The sequence below is a fragment of the Rhincodon typus genome, chromosome 3, assembly GCF_021869965.1.
Source record: "Rhincodon typus isolate 14 chromosome 3, sRhiTyp1.1, whole genome shotgun sequence".
Classification (NCBI taxonomy): domain Eukaryota; kingdom Metazoa; phylum Chordata; class Chondrichthyes; order Orectolobiformes; family Rhincodontidae; genus Rhincodon; species Rhincodon typus.
In genome coordinates, this window is record NC_063334.1 from 127209390 (window position 1) to 127226816 (window position 17427).

Consider the following 17427-nt stretch of genomic DNA (forward strand, 5'->3'; position numbering starts at 1 on the left):
GGGAGTCCGGGAGGAAGCGCGAGGGCAGCCTGGGAAGGTGAGCTTTTCGGTTATAAAAGTCTTACCTCGCGTGACTCCATTTTTGGAGTAAGTGAGGTAATATATTTGGGCGGTTGCTTTACCTGAAACACTACCTAGGTAGTGTCTCCCACCCATCCTCCTCCTCTAACCGAAAAAAAAGGTTCTGAGCGCTGATTTGGTAAGGCTACTAGTATATATATTTTTTAATTTGTCTGTTTGGGAATTCAGAACAGTGGGAATGGATGTTAGGGCAGTTGTATGCTCCTCCTGTAGAATGTGGGAGGTAAGGGTCACCACTAGTGTCCCCACTGACTTCATCTGCGGGAAGTGCACCCAACTCCAGCTCCTCGGAAACCGTGTTAGGGAACTGGAGCTGGAGCTGGATGAACTTCGGATCATTCGGGAGGCTGAGGGGGTAATTGAGAGGAGTTATGGGGAGGTAGTCACACGTCAGGTACAGGCAAAAAGTAGATGGGTTACAGTCAGGGGACGGAAAGGGAACAGGCAGACAGTGCAGGGATCCCCTGTGGCCATTCCCCTCAAAAACAAGTATACCGTTTTGGATACTGTTGGGGGGGATGACTTACCAGGGGTAAGCCATGGGGTACAGGTCTCTGGCACAGAGTCTGTCCCTGTTGCTCAGAAGGGAAGGGGGGAGAGAAGGAGAGCATTAGTCATTGGGGACTCCATAGTTAGGGGGACAGATAGGAGATTCTGTGGGAACGAGAGAGACTCGCGGTTGGTGTGTTGCCTCCCAGGTGCCAGGGTCCGTGATGTCTCGGATCGTGTTTTCGGGATCCTTAAGTGGGAGGGGGAGCAGCCCCAAGTCGTGGTCCACATAGGCACCAACGACATAGGTAGGAAAAGGGATGGGGACGTAAGGCAGAAATTCAAGGAGCTAGGGTGGAAGCTTAGAGCTAGAACAAACAGAGTTGTTATCTCTGGTTTGTTACCCGTGCCACGTGCTAGCGAGGCGAGGAATAGGGAGAGAGAGCAGTTGAACACGTGGCTACAGGGATGGTGCAGGAGGGAGGGATTCAGATACCTGGATAATTGGGGCTCATTCTGGGGTAGGTGGGACCTCTACAAACGGGATGGTCTACACCTGAACCAGAGGGGTACCAATATCCTGGGGGGGAAATTTGCTAATGCTCTTCGGGATGGTTTAAACTAATTCAACAGGGGGGTGGGAACCTGAATTGTAGCTCCAGTGTACAGGAGGTTGAGAGTAGTGAGGTCATAAATAAGGTTTCAAGGTTGCAGGAGTGTACCGGCAGGCAGGAAGGTGGTTTGAAGTGTGTCTACTTCAATGCCAGGAGCATCCGGAATAAGGTGGGTGAACTTGCAGCATGGGTTGGTACCTGGGACTTCGATGTTGTGGCCATTTCGGAGACATGGATAGAGCAGGGACAGGAATGGTTGTTGCAGCTTCCGGGGTTTAGATGTTTCAGTAAGATCAGGGAAGGTAGTAAAAGAGGGGGAGGTGTGGCATTGTTAGTCAAGGACAGTATTACGGTGGCAGAAAGGATGTTTGATGACAACTCGTCTACTGAGGTAGTACGGGCTGAGGTTAGAATCAGGAAAGGAGAGGTCACCCTGTTGGGAGTTTTCTATAGGCCTCCGAAAAGTTCCAGAGATGTCGAGGAAAAGATTGCAAAGATGATTCTGGATAGGAGCGAAAGTAACAGGGTAGTTGTTATGGGGGACTTTAACTTTCCAAATATTGACTGGAAACGCTATAGTTCGAGTACTTCAAATGGGTCAGTTTTTGTCCAATGTGTGCAGGAGGGTTTCCTGACACAGTATGTAGATAGGCCAACAAGAGGCAAGGCCACATTGGATTTGGTACTGGGTAATGAACCAGGCCAGGTGTTAGATTTGGAGGTAGGAGAGCACTTTGGTGATAGTGACCACAATTTGGTTACGTTTACTTTAGCGATGGAAAGGGATCGGTATATACCGCAGGGCAAGAGTTATAGCTGGGGGAAAGGCAATTATGAGGCGATGAGGCAAGATTTAGGATGCATAGGATGGAGAAGGAAACTGCAGGGGCTGGGCACAATTGAAATGTGGAGCTCGTTCAAGGAACAGCTACTGCATGTCCTTGAGAAGTATGTACCTGTCAGGCAGGGAGGAAGTGGTCGAGCGAGGGAACCGTGGTTTACTAAAGAAATTGAATTTCTTGTCAAGAGGAAGAAGGAGGCTTATGTAGAGATGAGGCGTGAAGGCTCAGTGAGGGCGCTTGAGAGTTACAAGTTAGCCAGGAAGGACCTAAAGAGAGAGCTAAGAAGAGCCAGGAGGGGACATGAGAAGTCTTTAGCAGGTAGGATCAAGGAAAACCCTAAAGCTTTCTATAGGTATGTCAGGAATAAAAGAATGACTAGAGTAAGATTGGGGCCGGTCAAGGACAGTAGTGGGAAGTTGTGCGTGGAGTCCGAAGAGATAGGAGAGGTGCTAAATGAATATTTTTCGTCAGTATTCACGCAGGAAAAAGACAATGTAGTCGAGGAGAATACTGAGATACAGTCTATTAGACTAGACGGGATTGAGGTTCATAAGGAGGAGGTGTTAGCAATTCTGGAAGGTGTGAAAATAGATAAGTCCCCTGGGCCGGATGGGATTTATCCTAGGATTCTCTGGGAAGCTAGAGAGGAGATTGCAGAGCCTTTGGCTTTGATCTTTATGTCGTCATTGTCTTCAGGAATAGTGCCAGAAGACTGGAGACTAGCAAATGTTGTCCCCTTGTTCAAGAAGGGGAGTAGAGACAACCCTGGTAATTATAGACCAGTGAGCCTTACTTCGGTTGTGGGTAAAGTGTTGGAAAGGATTATAAGAGATAGGATTTATAATCATCTAGAAAGGAATAATTTGATTAGGGATAGTCAACACGGTTTTGTGAAGGGTAGGTCGTGCCTCACAAACCTTATTGAGTTCTTCGAGAAGGTGACCAAACAGGTGGATGAGGGTAAAGCGGTTGATGTGGTGTATTTGGATTTCAGTAAAGCGTTTGATAAGGTTCCCCATGGTAGGCTATTGCAGAAAATACGGAGGCATGGGATTGAGGGTGATTTAGCAGTTTGGATCAGAAATTGGCTAGCTGTAAGAAGACAGAGGGTGGTGGTTGATGGGAAATGTTCATCCTGGAGTTCAGTTACTAGTGGTGTACCTCAAGGATCTGTTTTGGGGCCACTGCTGTTTGTCATTTTTATAAATGACCTGGATGAGGGCGTAGAAGGATGGGTTAGTAAATTTGCGGATGACACCAAAGTCGGTGGAGTTGTGGATAGTGCAGAAGGATGTTGCAGGTTACAGAGGGACATAGATAAGCTGCAGAGCTGGGCTGAGAGGTGGCAAATGGAGTTTAATGCGGAAAAGTGTGAGGTGATTCACTTTGGAAGGAGTAACAGGAATACAGAGTACTGGGCTAATGGTAAGATTCTTGGTAGTGTGGATGAGCAGAGAGATCTCGGTGTCCATGTGCATAGATCACTGAAAGTTGCCACCCAGGTTGATAGCGTTGTTAAGAAGGCGTACAGTATGTTAGGTTTTATTGGTAGAGGGATTGAGTTTTGGAGCCATGAGGTCATGTTGCAGCTGTACAAAACTCTGGTGCGGCCGCACTTGGAGTATTGCGTACAGTTCTGGTCACCGCATTATAGGAAGGATGTGGAAGCACTGGAAATAGTGCAGAGGAGATTTACCAGGATGTTGCCTGGTATGGAGGGAAGGTCTTATGAGGAAAGGCTGAGGGACTTGAGGCTGTTTTTGTTAGAGAGAAGAAGGTTAAGAGATGACTTAATAGAGACATACAAGATGATCAGAGGATTGGATAGGGTGGACAGTGGGAGCCTTTTTCCTCGGATGGTGATGGCTAGCACGAGGGGACATAGCTTTAAATTGAGGGGTGATAGATATAGGACAGATGTCAGAGGTAGGTTCTTTACTCAGAGAGTAGTAAGGGCGTGGAATGCCCTGCCTGCAAAAATAGTAGACTCGCCCACTTTAAGGGCATTTAAATGGTCATTGGATAAACATATGGATGATAATGGAATAGTTTAGGTTAGATGGGCTTCAGATAGGTTTCACAGGTCGGCGCAACATCGAGGGCCGAAGGGCCTGTACTGCGCTGTAATGTTCTATGTTCTATGTTCTATATATCTGTTCTTTTATCTCCCACTGGCTGTTGGGAGGCCTATAGTATAACCCTATCATAGTGATTATGTCTTTCTTATTGCAGAGGCCTCAGATTTCCTCTTAGTGCAGCTGACATTCTCCTTAATCAGGAATACAAATCCCCCACCCCTTTCAAGTCCATCTCTATCTCGTCTGAAACATCTAAACCCGGGAACATTGAGCTGTCAGTACTGCCTTTCTCTCAGCCACATTTCTGAAATGGCTACAACATCATAGTTCCGTGTACTAATCCAGGCTCAAAACACATCGGTCGTACCTGTTATACATTGCTGCATTAAAATAAATACACTTCAGACCTCCTGTTCCGCTATATTCATTAACTGAATGTTTTTTTTATTCACTAAAGGGATGAGGACATCACTGACCAGTACAGTGGTTACAGAGGCTAGTAATACTGCAGAGTGTAACTCACCTCCTGACTCCCCAAAGCCTGTCCACCATCGACAAGGCACAAGTCAGGAGTGTGATGGAATACTCCCCACTTGCCTGGATGGGGTCAGCCCCAACAACACAAGCTCGACACCATCCAGGACAAAGCAGCCGCTTGATTAGCGCCATATAGACAGTTCTTTGAAGAGGTATCATGCAAGTAAACAAAGGGTAACCAATAGATTTAATAAATTTGGGTTTCCAAGAGGTTTTTGATAAGGTATCACATGTCAAGTGACTTAATAAAACGAGTACCCATATTGTTGGGGTTGTGTACTGACACGGATAGAGGATTCGCTAACTAACAGAAAGCTGAGAGTTTGGATAAAAAGCACATTTTCAGAATGATAACTTGTAACTCAGAGTGCCACAGGGATCAGTGCTGGGACCATGATTAATATACTAATGCCTTGGGTGAGGAAAGTGAAAGTACTATGACCAAGTTTGCAGATGACACAAAAATAGGTGGAAAGGCAAGTTGTGAGGATGAGACACAGAGTCTGCAGAGGGATATGAACAGGTTCTGAGAGTGGGGAGATGGAATATAATGCAGGGAAATGAGAGATTATACACTTTGGCACAAAGAATTAAAAGGCTAAATATTATTCAACTGGGAAAATACTGTAGAAATCTGTTGTGCAGAAACAGTTGGAAGTGTTCTTCAATGAATCAGATAAATACTAGAATCCAACTTCAGTAGATAATACAGCAGGCAGATGGAATGTTGGCCTTTATTTCAAAGGGAATAGAGGATCTCACTGAAACTATCTCAGTCAGTAGTCGATTACAGCTGGAATATTGTGAAAAGTTGTGGGCCCTTTATCTAATGAAAGAGGCACTTTTGTTGGAGATGAGGGATCTGTCTTATAAAGAGAGATTGAGCAATTTAGGGCAATACTCTCTGAAGTTTAGAAGAATGAGAGGGGATCGAATTGAAGTACATAAGATGATTGACAAAGTAAAAAGGATTTTTCTTCATGTGGAGCAATCTAGAATGACAGATCATAGTTTTATGATAAGATGTAGCAGATTTAAATCAGAAATAAGAAGAAATTATATCACTCAAAGGGTCGTGAATTTGCGGAATTCACTAGCCAAGAGTAAAGTTACTGGGGTACTGAATAAATTTAAGGAGGAGGAAGACAGATTTTTAATTAGTCCTGGATTGAAAGGTTATGGAGAGCAGGCAGGATCGTATTGAATGGTGAAGCAGGTTCGAGGGGATGAATGGCCTACTCCTGTTTCTAGCTCTTATGTTCAATAAGGTCTCCACTTATCCAAAATCCAATGAATACAGGCCCAACCTACTCAACCTCTCCTCATCAGACAGTCCCTGCACAGTAACCAGTATCAGCCTAATAAACCACCTCAGAACTGCCTCCAGTGCAAATACATCCCTCCTCAAGAAAGGGGACCAAAACTGTACACAGTACTCCAGGTGTGATCTCACTAAAGACTTGTACCATTGCAGCAACACTTCCCTACTTTTTATATTCTATTCCTTTAGCAACAAATGCCAAAATTCCCTTTGTCTGCTTTATTACCTGCTGGACCTGCACACTAATTTTCTGCAATTCATGCACAAGGACACCCAGATCCCTCTGCACTGAAGTATTGTAAAGTTCCTCTTCATTTAGAGAATAAATTACCTTTCTGTTGTTCTGACCAAAACGCTGAGAGGTTCATTCCCCTTTTGGGAGAGTTTAGGTTCAGGTAGAATCGTCTCAGGCTAGGATGGCACATATAAGGCAGAGGATGAGGAGGAACTCCTTCTCCCAGAGGGATGTGAATCTGTGGAATTGTTTACCCCAGGGGGCTGTCAAGGATGGATCGTTAAGTATATTCAAAGCTGAGATAGATCTTTAATCATGAAGGGGATCAGGGTGATGGGGAAAAGGCAGGGAAGTGGCCGTGAGGATGATCAGGTCAGTCATGATCTCACTGAATGGTCAGTGAACTCAATGGGCTGAATGGCCTACTTTGTTCCTATGTCTTATGGTCTTATTTATATTCAGGGCACAAACTCCTGCACATATGAGTACATGCCTGCCCATTTTTCAACGATGGATCATTACTTCAATGTAAGCATTTGCCCAATAAGACAGAGGTGATGTGAGAATCTTTTCTCACAGAGGATACTGAGTGTTTTAATTCTTGTTCAAAAGGCAGGAGATTAGTTCAGTTCTGTTTCTGATCAACAGTGGCCCCTGGGATGTTGATGGTGGAATGTTCTTGGTTGGTTGGGGTGCAGTGTACTGTAAACACAATCAATAAAAGCTTCAAGCACACAACAAAGCCATTCAGGCCATCATATTGGTACTATCTCTCCAGAGCGATTGTTCCTCAGTCCCAATACCCTGAATGTTGCCCACAATGCTGTCACTGTTGCTGGTGCATATGTGTGTGGCTGTTGGTTACTGTCTCTGTTGGTCAGTGTTAGGATCAGCATGGCCTCTATACGGACCCTCACCTGATCTTGTGCAGGTAGTGGATGATGCGGTGCCGCTCACGTCGCTCCTCCTGCATCATACTCTGGATGGTGTTGACATATGTGCTTTCAATACTGGTCCAATAGGCAGCCAGGTATTCAGCAACCTCCTGAAATAGAACACAGTCAGGAGTGTGGAAAGTGGGGGGGACAGTGTAGAGGGAGCTTTACTCTGTACCTAACCCCGTGCTGTCCCTGTCCTGAGAGCGTTTGATGGGGGGGAAACAGTGTAGAGGGGGCTTTACTCTGTATCTAACCCTGAACAGCCCCTGTCTCAGGAGTATTTGATGGGGACAGTATAGAGGAACCTTTACTCTGTATTTAACCCCGTGCTGTCCCTGTCCTGGGTGTGTTTGATGGGGGGGACAATGTAGAAAGAGATTTACTCCGTATCTAACCCTGAACAGCCCCTGTCTCAGGAGTATTTGATGATGACAGTGTAGAGAGAGCTTTACTCTGTATCTGACGGCGCTGTCCCTGTCCTGGGAGTGTTTGATGGGGGGACAGTATAGAGAGAGTTTTACTCTGTATCTAACCCTGTGCTGTCCCTGTCCTGGGAGCTTTACGCCCTATCTAAGCCCGTGCAGTCCCTGCTTCACGAGTATTTGATGGGGACGGTACATGTATTCTTTTACCTGAGGAATAGGTTCATCCACGTAAACCCATTGGTCTGAGCCTGGTTTCGGAGGTGGAGGTCTCTGTGGTTCAGGTGCAATGATTGGCTCTGGTGTGCTTGGCTCCACCTTACCTTTCCCCTTTTTGCCTTTAGCAACAGCTGCAATAAAGAGGAGAGACTGTTAACTTTGAGGTAGTAGGTACAGCCGATCCTGGAGTCAGAGATAACACAGCATGGAGCTGGATGAACACAGCAGGCCAGGCAGCATCAGAGGAGCAGGAAAACTGCCATTTCAGGTCCAGACCCTTCTTCAGAAATAGGGGAGGGGGAAGGGAGCTCCGAAATAAATAGAGAGGAGGGGTGGGGCTGGGGAAGGTGGGTGGGATGGTGATAGGTGAGTGCAGGTAGGCAGTGGTGGGGATTGGTCAGTGAGGTGAGAGGGGGCGGATAGGTGGGAGAGAAGATGGACAGGTTGGGTCAGGTCAAGGAGGCAGGGATGAGAGCAAGGGTTGGACATGGGATGAGGCCAGGGTGGGGAGATTTTAAATCTGGTGAATTCCACATTTAGGCCATCTGGACTGTTTTGTGGTTTGGTTTGACTTTTGAAGTGCGATTTACACTCTCTTCGTTTGGATTGGGAAGTTGTCCCTCTCGTTGTGAGTGAGCAGCTCGACCCCTCACTGGTAGTGACTGGGCCGTCTCTCTGCTGTTCCTTGAGCACACTACTGCTCATAGCTCAGTTACATCAACAGGTACATCACAATCTCAATACTCTACATCTCCCGACAAAAGTAATCTCAATTTATTTAATAACTTTCTGAAATGAATTTCTAAAATCAATTCTTTGTGCTGACATTTAACAGAAAACACAATGACAAATCAATACCATCATGAGCTCCTTAAGTTGTGCACCAATTGTGTGAACCATAAGATATCAGAGCAGAATTAGGCCATTCAGCCCACGAATCATAGAATCCCTACTGTGTGGAAGCAGGCCATTTGGCCCATTGTGACCATATTGCCCCCTCTGAAGACCATTTCTCATGGCTAATCCACCTATAAGGCCATGCTGACTCTCTGAAGAGCAGCCCACCCAGACTCACCACCACCCCCCCATCCTATCTCCATAACCTTGCATTTCCCATGGCTAATCCACCTTTCCTACACATCCCTTAACACTACGAGCAATTTAGCATGGCCAATCCACCCTAACCTGCACATCTTTGGACTGTAGGAGGAAAGCGGAGCACCTGGAGGAAACACACACAGACACGGGGAGAATGTACAAACTCCATGCAGATAGTCACTCGAGGTTAGAATCGAACCTGGGTTCCCAGCTCTATCAGGCAGCAGTGCTAACCACTGAGCCACCTTAAGATTTAGAACATAGAACATAGAACAGTACAGGCCCTTCGGCCCACGAACTTTTACCTTAGTCCTGAGGAGAATGTGCAAACTCCACACAGACAGTCGCCTGAGGGTGGAATTGAACCTGGGTCCCTGGTGCTGTGACGCAGCACTGCTAACCACTCAGCCACCGTGCTGCCCCATGATGAAAGGCCTCCAGTAGCAGCCTCCCGGCTAGGTGTAGTGCCCTTGCAGCCTCCCATGGTGTGGCAGGGTAGAAAATTTTCTGAAGAAGGGTCTAGGCCCGAAACTTCAGCTTTCCTGCTCCTCTGATGCTGCTTGGCCTGCTGTGTTCATCCAGCTCTACACTTTGTTATCTCAGATTCTCCAGCATCTGCAGTTCCTACTATCTCTGAAACATCTGATTCCAGCTTCTCCCTCTTAAACTGCAGGGTGAATGCTTTCATATTATGATCACTGCCCGCTAAAGGTTCCTTCACCTTAAACTCGCTTATCAAGTCTGCCTCATTGCACATCACCAAATCCAGAATTACCTGTTCCGTAATGGGCTCCACCACAAACTGCTCCAAAAAACCATCTCGTAGACACTCCACAAATTCCTTTTCTTGGGACCCGCTAACAACCTGATATCCTCAGTCGACCTGTATATTGAAATGCCCCATGAGTATTGTAATAGTACCTTTCTTATGTGCCTCTTCTATCTCCTGATTTAATTTCTTCCCCAAATCCTGATACTACTAGGATGCCGATACACAACTCCAAACAGGGTCTTTCTTCCTTTGAAGTTCCTCAACTTTACCCATACAGATTCCAAGCCTTCCGATCCTACATTGCTTCTTGTTATCAATTTAATTTGGTTTCTCATTAACAAGGCATCCCTGCCCCTTTTCTGCCCATCTGCCTGTCCTTTCGATTTGACGTGTATCTTTGGCTATTTAATTCCCAGGCCTGATCCCCCTGCAGCAAATTCTCTGTGATACTTACAGAATTATTGCTGCCAAACAAACAAGCCTGTGTTTTGATGGTAGTCAGTAAAAAATGCTCTGATACCCGTGCAATGTGTCATTGCACTGAAACATTACCTCTGTTTCTCTCTCTGTTGGATACCTGACCCACTGAGTATCCACCGCAATTTCTGTTTTTATTTCAGATTCCCTTGAACATTCAGTATTCATGCCACGAGGAGCCACCATTTTTACCTGACTGAGTAACAGAACCCGATTTCTCCTGTTTCTTGTCACGAGCGGACACATTCGTCTTGCTCTTTATCTTAATCGAGCTGAGTCCGCTCACAGAATCTACAGGCAAGAGAACTGGTTCAGAATGATGGACTTTCCATGGATTCCATGGTAGGGTGAGAGATGAAGAAGTAGAACAGAGATTTCTGAAAGTGATGTAGGGGAGGAGAGTGCAGGGTACAGAGCAAGGGAGAGTAGGTCAGAGAGATTTTAAGAGGAAAGAGATGGAGCATTTTTAAGGGTGAGGTGTGGTGTGCAGCATGAGCAACAGTCAACTAGGGATTCCTGAAGGGAGGTTACAATCAAATCAGTCATGATCTTAATGAATGGCAGATGAGACTCGAAGGACCAAATGTCCTACTCTCGCTGCTTGGTTGTTTATTTGTCTGAGTAAATCTTTGTACAGTAAGCCAGAATTCAATAGGCCTAATTGACATTGAAGGTAGGACTGTCTAATGTGAGTTACTGATTACTCATAACAATCAATCTCCATTTAATGAGTTGAGAACAAATGCAGAAATGGGAAATTCCCGATAGGAATCCAGATCTCCCAGGCATTGACTACTCAGCTTACACCATCTCTCAAACTAGCCCCAGAATGAACTCCAAAACATTATCTTCTGAAAGTGAATTTTTAAAACTTCGTTCTTGGGATCTGGGTGTCTCTGGCTGGGCCCAGCATTTATTGCCCCGTCCCTAGTTGCCCCTTGAGAAGGTGGGGGTGAGCTGCCTTTTTGAACCGCTGCAGTCCATGTGCTAATTTCACATGCACAATGCCCCTTAGGGAGGGAATTCCAGGATTTTGACCCAGTGACAGTGAAGGAAAGGCAATATATTTCCAAGACAGGACAGTGAGTGGCTTGGAGGGGAACTTGCAGGGGGTGGTGTTCCCATGTATCTGCTGCCCTTGTCCTTCTAGATGGAAGTGGTCGTGAGTTTGGAAGGTGCTGTCTGAGGATCTTTGGTGAATTTCTGCAGTGCATCTTGTAGATAGTACACACTGCTGTTACTGAGTGTCGGTGGGGGAGGGGGTGGGGGAGGGAGTGGATACTTGTGGATGTGGTGCCAATCAAGTGGGATGCTTTGGCCTCGAATCAGAGAGGAGGAGGGTTTCAGATTTACAGACTCGGTAATAAATGGAGATTGTTAAAATGAGGAGTGAACTGGAACATCCATTTGGTGCAGATAGACACACAAAGCCGTTAGGGAGGGAGTTCCAGGATTTTAACCCAGCGATCTTTAAATGAGTCAGTTCAGTAATAGCATGCACTATCGCCCATTCAATGTACAGGGTTCAGGGTAATCTTACAGAGTGTCGAATGATTTCCAAGGTCAATAGATTTAGTGACTTGGAGGAACTGTGGCAGGTGATGATCAATATGGGGAACAGTCAACTCATCCAAGTAGCCCTCAGAAAGTTGCATTAGAACTGTTCACAAATTCACAACAAATATTAATGATTTACATGAGGGAGCTCAATGTAATTTATAGACAATACACAGCTGGATGGGAGGGTGAACTGTAAGGAGAATGCAGAAATGCTTCAATGTGAACTGAACACGTTGAGTGAATGAGCAAATGCATGGCAGATGAAATAAAATGTGGATAAATGGAAGGTTGTCCACTTTGACTGCAAAAACAGGAAGGCAGATTATTATCTAAATGTGGATAGAGTGGGAAAGGGGGAGGTGAAATGAGGCACTGGTGTCCTTGTACACCAGCGCTTACCTGAGGAAGGATGTTCTGGAGATGACGGGAATGCAACAAAGGTTTCCCAGACTGATTCCTGGGATGGCAGGACTGACATATGAAGAGAAACTGGATTGGTTAGGACTATATTCACAGGAGTTTAGAAGAATGAGGGGATCTCATAGAAACCTATAAAATTCTAACAGGGTAAGACAGACTAAATACAGGAAAGAGTTCCAGATAGAGACAAAAAAACCTACAGATGCTGGAATCCAAGGTAGGCAAACAGGAGGCTGGAAAAACACAGCAAGCCGGGCAGTATCTGGAGGAAAGGAGCAGTCAACATTTCAGGTATTACTCTTCTTCAGGATGTCCTGAAGATGCTGCCTGGCCCACTATGATCTTGCAGCCTCCTGTTTGTCAACCAAGGATGTTCCAGATGACAGTCTAATCCAAAGCCAAGGCTCACAGTCTAAGGATACAGTGTATGCCATTAAGGACTAAAACGAGGAGAAATGTCTTTCCTCAATGGGTGGCGAACCTGTGGGATTATCTGCCACAGAAACTGGTTGAAGCCAAAATATTGAATGTTTTTAAGAAGGAGTTAGATATAGTTCTCAGGGTTAAATGGGTCAAAGGGTGTGGGGAGAGAGTGGGAACAGGAGACTGAGTTGGATGATCAGACATGATCATACTAAATGGGACACCAGGCTCAAAGGGCTGAATGGCCTACTCCTGCTCCTGTTTTTGATATAAGTGGGAGGATAACTGAAATATTTTGAGTGATGTGAATAGTCAGAGGCTGAGTTTGAAGAATATGAGCGACCTCCCAGCACGTATCTTTATTGAAAGGTACAGGCTCCATACCCTACCCCGTGACTTACCACTCTTCATGGGTTTCCCTTCCTTTGAAATATTCTCCTGAGTCACAGGGGAAGGGGTTGATTCGGTCTGAGCCGTGGAAGGAAGCATTTCGGAGTCGACAGGTTTTTCTGGCACCACTTCTGTGAATTTAGACCATATACAGCATTAGCTCCTCACCATCCTGAATCTCTTCACAGCCACAGAATGGGCTGATGCATTTAAAACAACATCACTAAGGCTGACGTTTCACAAAATATGACAAACTATTTGTACACAGGAAGGACAAAGAACAACAGAGAGCAAAAAACAATACAGCACAGGAACAGGCCCTTTGGCCCTCTAAGCCTGCGCTGACACATTTTGCCCTTCTATACTAAAACCGTCTTCACTTACAGGATCTGTATCCCTCTTTTCCCTTCCTGTTCATGTATTTGTCCAGGTTTATCTTGAATGCTGCTATTGTGTCTGCCTCCACCACCTCCTCTGGCTGTGCGTTCCAGGCACTCCACCCTTTGTGTGAAAAACATGCCTCACACATGTCTTTTAAACTTCCCCCTTCGCACCTTGAACCTGTGTCCCCTAGTAATTGATCCCGCCAGGCTAGGAAAATGCCTCATCTTCTCAATCTAATAAACTTCTATTAGGTCACCCCGCAACCTCCTGTGTTCCAGTGAAAACAAATCCGGTCTCTCCAACCTTCCTTCCTAGCTAAAATCCCCCATACTAGGCGACATCCTGGTAAACCTTTTCTGTACCCTCTCCAAAGCATCCACGTCCTTCTGTTAGTGTGGTAACCAGGACTGTGTGCAATATTCCAAGTGTGGCCTAACTAAAGTTCTATAAAGCTGCAGCATAACTTGTCTATCCTTATACTCAATACCCCTTCCAAAGAAGGCAAGGATGCCATAGGCCTTTTATTACTACCTTATCTTCCTGCGCTGCCACCTTCAGTGATCTGTGGACATGTACACCCAGATCTCTCTGCATATCAACACTTCTTAGGGTTCTGCCATTCATTGTATAATTTCCACCTGTACTTGACCTTCCAAAATGCATCACCTCACATTTGTCCGGATTAAACTCTATCTGCCATTTTTCTGCCCATGCCTTCAGCTGAGGTATATCTCACTGCTTCCTCTGACAATCCTCCTCACTATCCACAACTCCATCAATCTTTGTATCACCCACAAACTTACTAATTAGACCAGCTATGTTTTCCTCCAAATCATTTATGTAGGCCAAGAACAGCACAGGTCCCAGCACTGATCCCCATGGAACATCACTACTCACACTCTCCATTCTGAAAAGCAACCTTCCATAGGTACCCCCTGTCTCCTATGACTAAGCCAGTTCTGTATCCATCCTGCCAGCTCACCCCAATACCATGTGACTTCACCTTTTGTACCAGTCTGCCATGAAGGACCTTGTCAAAGGCTTTACTGAAGTCTACATAGACAACATCAACTGCTTTTCCCTCATCAGTCATCTTCGTCACCTCCTCAAAAAAATTGATCAAGTTAGTCAGGCATGACCTCCCCCACACAAAACCATGCTGTCTATCACTAATAAGTCCATTTGCTTCTAAATGCATATATATCTTGTCCCTGAGAATCTTTTCCAATAATTTCCCTACCACCAGCGTGAGGCTCCCAAGCCTGTAATTTCCAGGATTATCCCTGCTACCCTTCTTAAATAATGGGACAACTTTGGCTATTCTCCAGTCCCCTGGGACCTCACCTGTGGCCAAGGACAATACAAAGCTGTCTGTCAATGCTCCAGCAAAATGTTCTCTTGCCTCCCTCAATATTCTGGGATAGATCCCATAGGGACCCGGGGACCCGGGGACTTATCTACCTTAATGTTTTTTTAAGATGGACAACACCTCTTACTTCTTAATAGCAACCTGCCTTAGAAACTCAACACTTCCTTCCCTGAGATCATCTTCCACCAATTTCTTCTCTTTGGCAAATACCAACATAAGTATTCATTTAGGACCTCACCTACCTCTTCTGGCTCCACAAATAGATTCCCTCCTCTGTCCTTGAGTGGGCCAACCCTTTCTCTATAAAAAGAAGCCTTGGGATTCTCCTTAATCCTGTTTGCTAATGACTTTTTATGACCCCTTTTACATTTTTAATTCCTTGTTTAAGCTGAAACCTACTTTTCCTTATATACTTCAATGGCTTTGTCAGTTCCCATCCTGCTTAACCTTACGTATGCTTCCTTTTTCTTTTTGACCAAGGTCATAACACCTCTGGTCATCCAAGGTTCACATAACTTGCCATACCTATCCTTCAATCTCACAGGAATGTGCCTGTCCCGAACTCTTATCAACTGCTGTGTGAAATACTCCCCATGTCCTGATGTGGATTTACCCTCAAACAGCCGCCTCCAATCAACACTCTCCAGTTCCTGCCTAATATTGTTGTAGTTCGCCTTACCCCAGTTTAACACCTTTGCCCAAGGACTGCTGTTATCCCTATCCATGAGTATCTTAAAACTCACGGTGTTATGGTCACTACTCCCGAAATGCTCCCCCACTGGAACTTCACTCACCTGGTGGGGCTCATGTCCCAAAACTAGTTCCAGTATAACCCCTTCCCTGGTTGAACGGTTTACAGTTTGTGTTAAGAATCCCTCCTGAAAGGTCCTTACAAATTCTGCCCCATCCAAGCTCCTAGCACGTAGTGAGTCCCAGTCAATATAGGGGAAGTTAAAATCATCCACTACAACAACTCTGCTGTTTTTACATCTTTCCTAAATCTGTATACTTATTCTCTCCTCTACCTTCTGCTGGCTGTTGGGAAGCCTACCGCACACCCCTAGCATTGTGATTTCACCTTTCCTATTCCTGAGTTCCACCCATATTGCCTTGTTGCACGAGTCCTCTGATCTTCTCTCAGTACAGCTGTGAGATACTTCTATACCAGTAATGCAACTCTCCCAGCCCTTTTACTTCCCTTTCTATCACACCGGAAACATCTAAATCCTGGGACATCCAGCTGCTAGTCCTGTCCCTCTTTCAGACAAGTCTCTGTCATGGTTCCAAGTACTAACCAAAGCTCTAAGTTCATCCACCTTGCCTTATACTTCTCACATTGAAACACATGACTTTCAGACCACCTCCCCTGCTCCCTTCAGTAGCATTTCCCTGCCTGTTCTTGCACCGAGTACTATTAGGTTAAACACGCCCCAACCACTCTACCAAGTACTCCCCAAGGACATCAGTCCCGGTCCTGCCCAGGTGTAAACCATCCAACAACATTAATAAAATCAGTGAATAGCCAATGTAACTGGCTACAGAGGGGAACCTGCTGGCTCCCTGGATTAAATCACAGTGGATGAACCTTTGGCTGCCTGAGCAGAATGGGCTGCAGTTTAAAGACTCATCTATACTCCAACAGTAAGTTCAGATCAGAGCCAGGAGGTCATTTAGCTCAGTTGGCTGGATGACTAGTCTGCAATACAGAGTGATACCAACAGCATGGGTTCAATTCTCACAATGCTAAGGTTACCATTGCTCCTTGTCAACGTTTCCCCCTGCCTCTGTCTGTCTCTCTAAGCAGAGAACTGGCGTCAAACCCCTACAGTGCGGAAGCAGGTCATTTGGCCCATCGAATCCACACCAATCCTCTGAACTGCAAGCTACCCTATCCCAGTAACCCGGCATTTCCCATGGCTAATCCACCTAGCCTGCACATCCCTGGATGCTATGTTCAAACAGCTGTTTACACAATGCTTGCTGTAAGGGAGAGGTGACTGGGCTTTTGAAAACATGCAGCAGTTGTTTTAAAACACTGGTTGCCAAAAAGTCCCTTCTCATTTCAGCCTGCAAATGTAAAAAAGCACAAGAATTTTAAAAATGTCTTCGCATTCCTTCTCCTTTTTAAAAAATACCAGGACTCTCTTTAAGTTATCATTCTTTATTTTATTGTCAATGGCGCTTATGTATGAGCGACAGTGCACACTTCACTGCATTTTATTTTGAATGTACATGACAATAAAGGATCTTTGGTGAATTTCTGTGGTTCAACTTGTAGATGGTTCACAATGCTGAAAGATAGTACACATTGCTGATGGGAGTGAATGTTCACGGATGTGATGCCAATCAAGCAGACTGCTTTGTCCTGGATGGTGTCAAGCTTCTTGAGTGTTGTTGGGGCTGCACCCATCCAGGCAAGTGGGGAGTATTCCATCACACTCCTGACTTGTGCCTTGGAGATGGTGGACAGGCTTTGGGGAGTCAGGAGGTGAGTTACTTCCTGCAAAATTCATGCAAGATTTCAATGATTGGAGGAGATGATGCAATCACAGTTGCATTGTCCAAAGTGTAAAATGTCAGAGTATGTTAGAAGTTTAAGGAATGCTGAGACAGTGTAAAGTCATATTGTTGTTTGTGTATCACATGTTTTAAATTGAAACTCATTTTGGAAATGGCATTTCATTTTCTTGAGGACAGAGGCATGTAAGGAGACAACAAGGTGCAGGGCTGGATGAACACAGCAGGCCAAGCAGCATCA

At 45.5% G+C, this 17427-nt stretch overlaps 1 protein-coding gene across 1 annotated transcript in view; it reads right to left on the minus strand.

The window, feature by feature from the left end:
• The window catches only part of LOC109921516 (sperm flagellar protein 2-like), a 149957-nt gene that overhangs the window by 61682 nt on the left and 70848 nt on the right, over positions 1 to 17427 (minus strand). Inside the window, exons 20-23 of the mRNA XM_048594278.1 lie at positions 12928 to 13047; positions 10316 to 10414; positions 7768 to 7907; positions 7115 to 7242 (exon numbers count right to left, since the gene is read on the minus strand). Coding sequence (XP_048450235.1) covers positions 7115 to 7242; positions 7768 to 7907; positions 10316 to 10414; positions 12928 to 13047 — 487 coding nt within the window. The remainder of the gene's footprint in view (positions 1 to 7114; positions 7243 to 7767; positions 7908 to 10315; positions 10415 to 12927; positions 13048 to 17427) is intronic.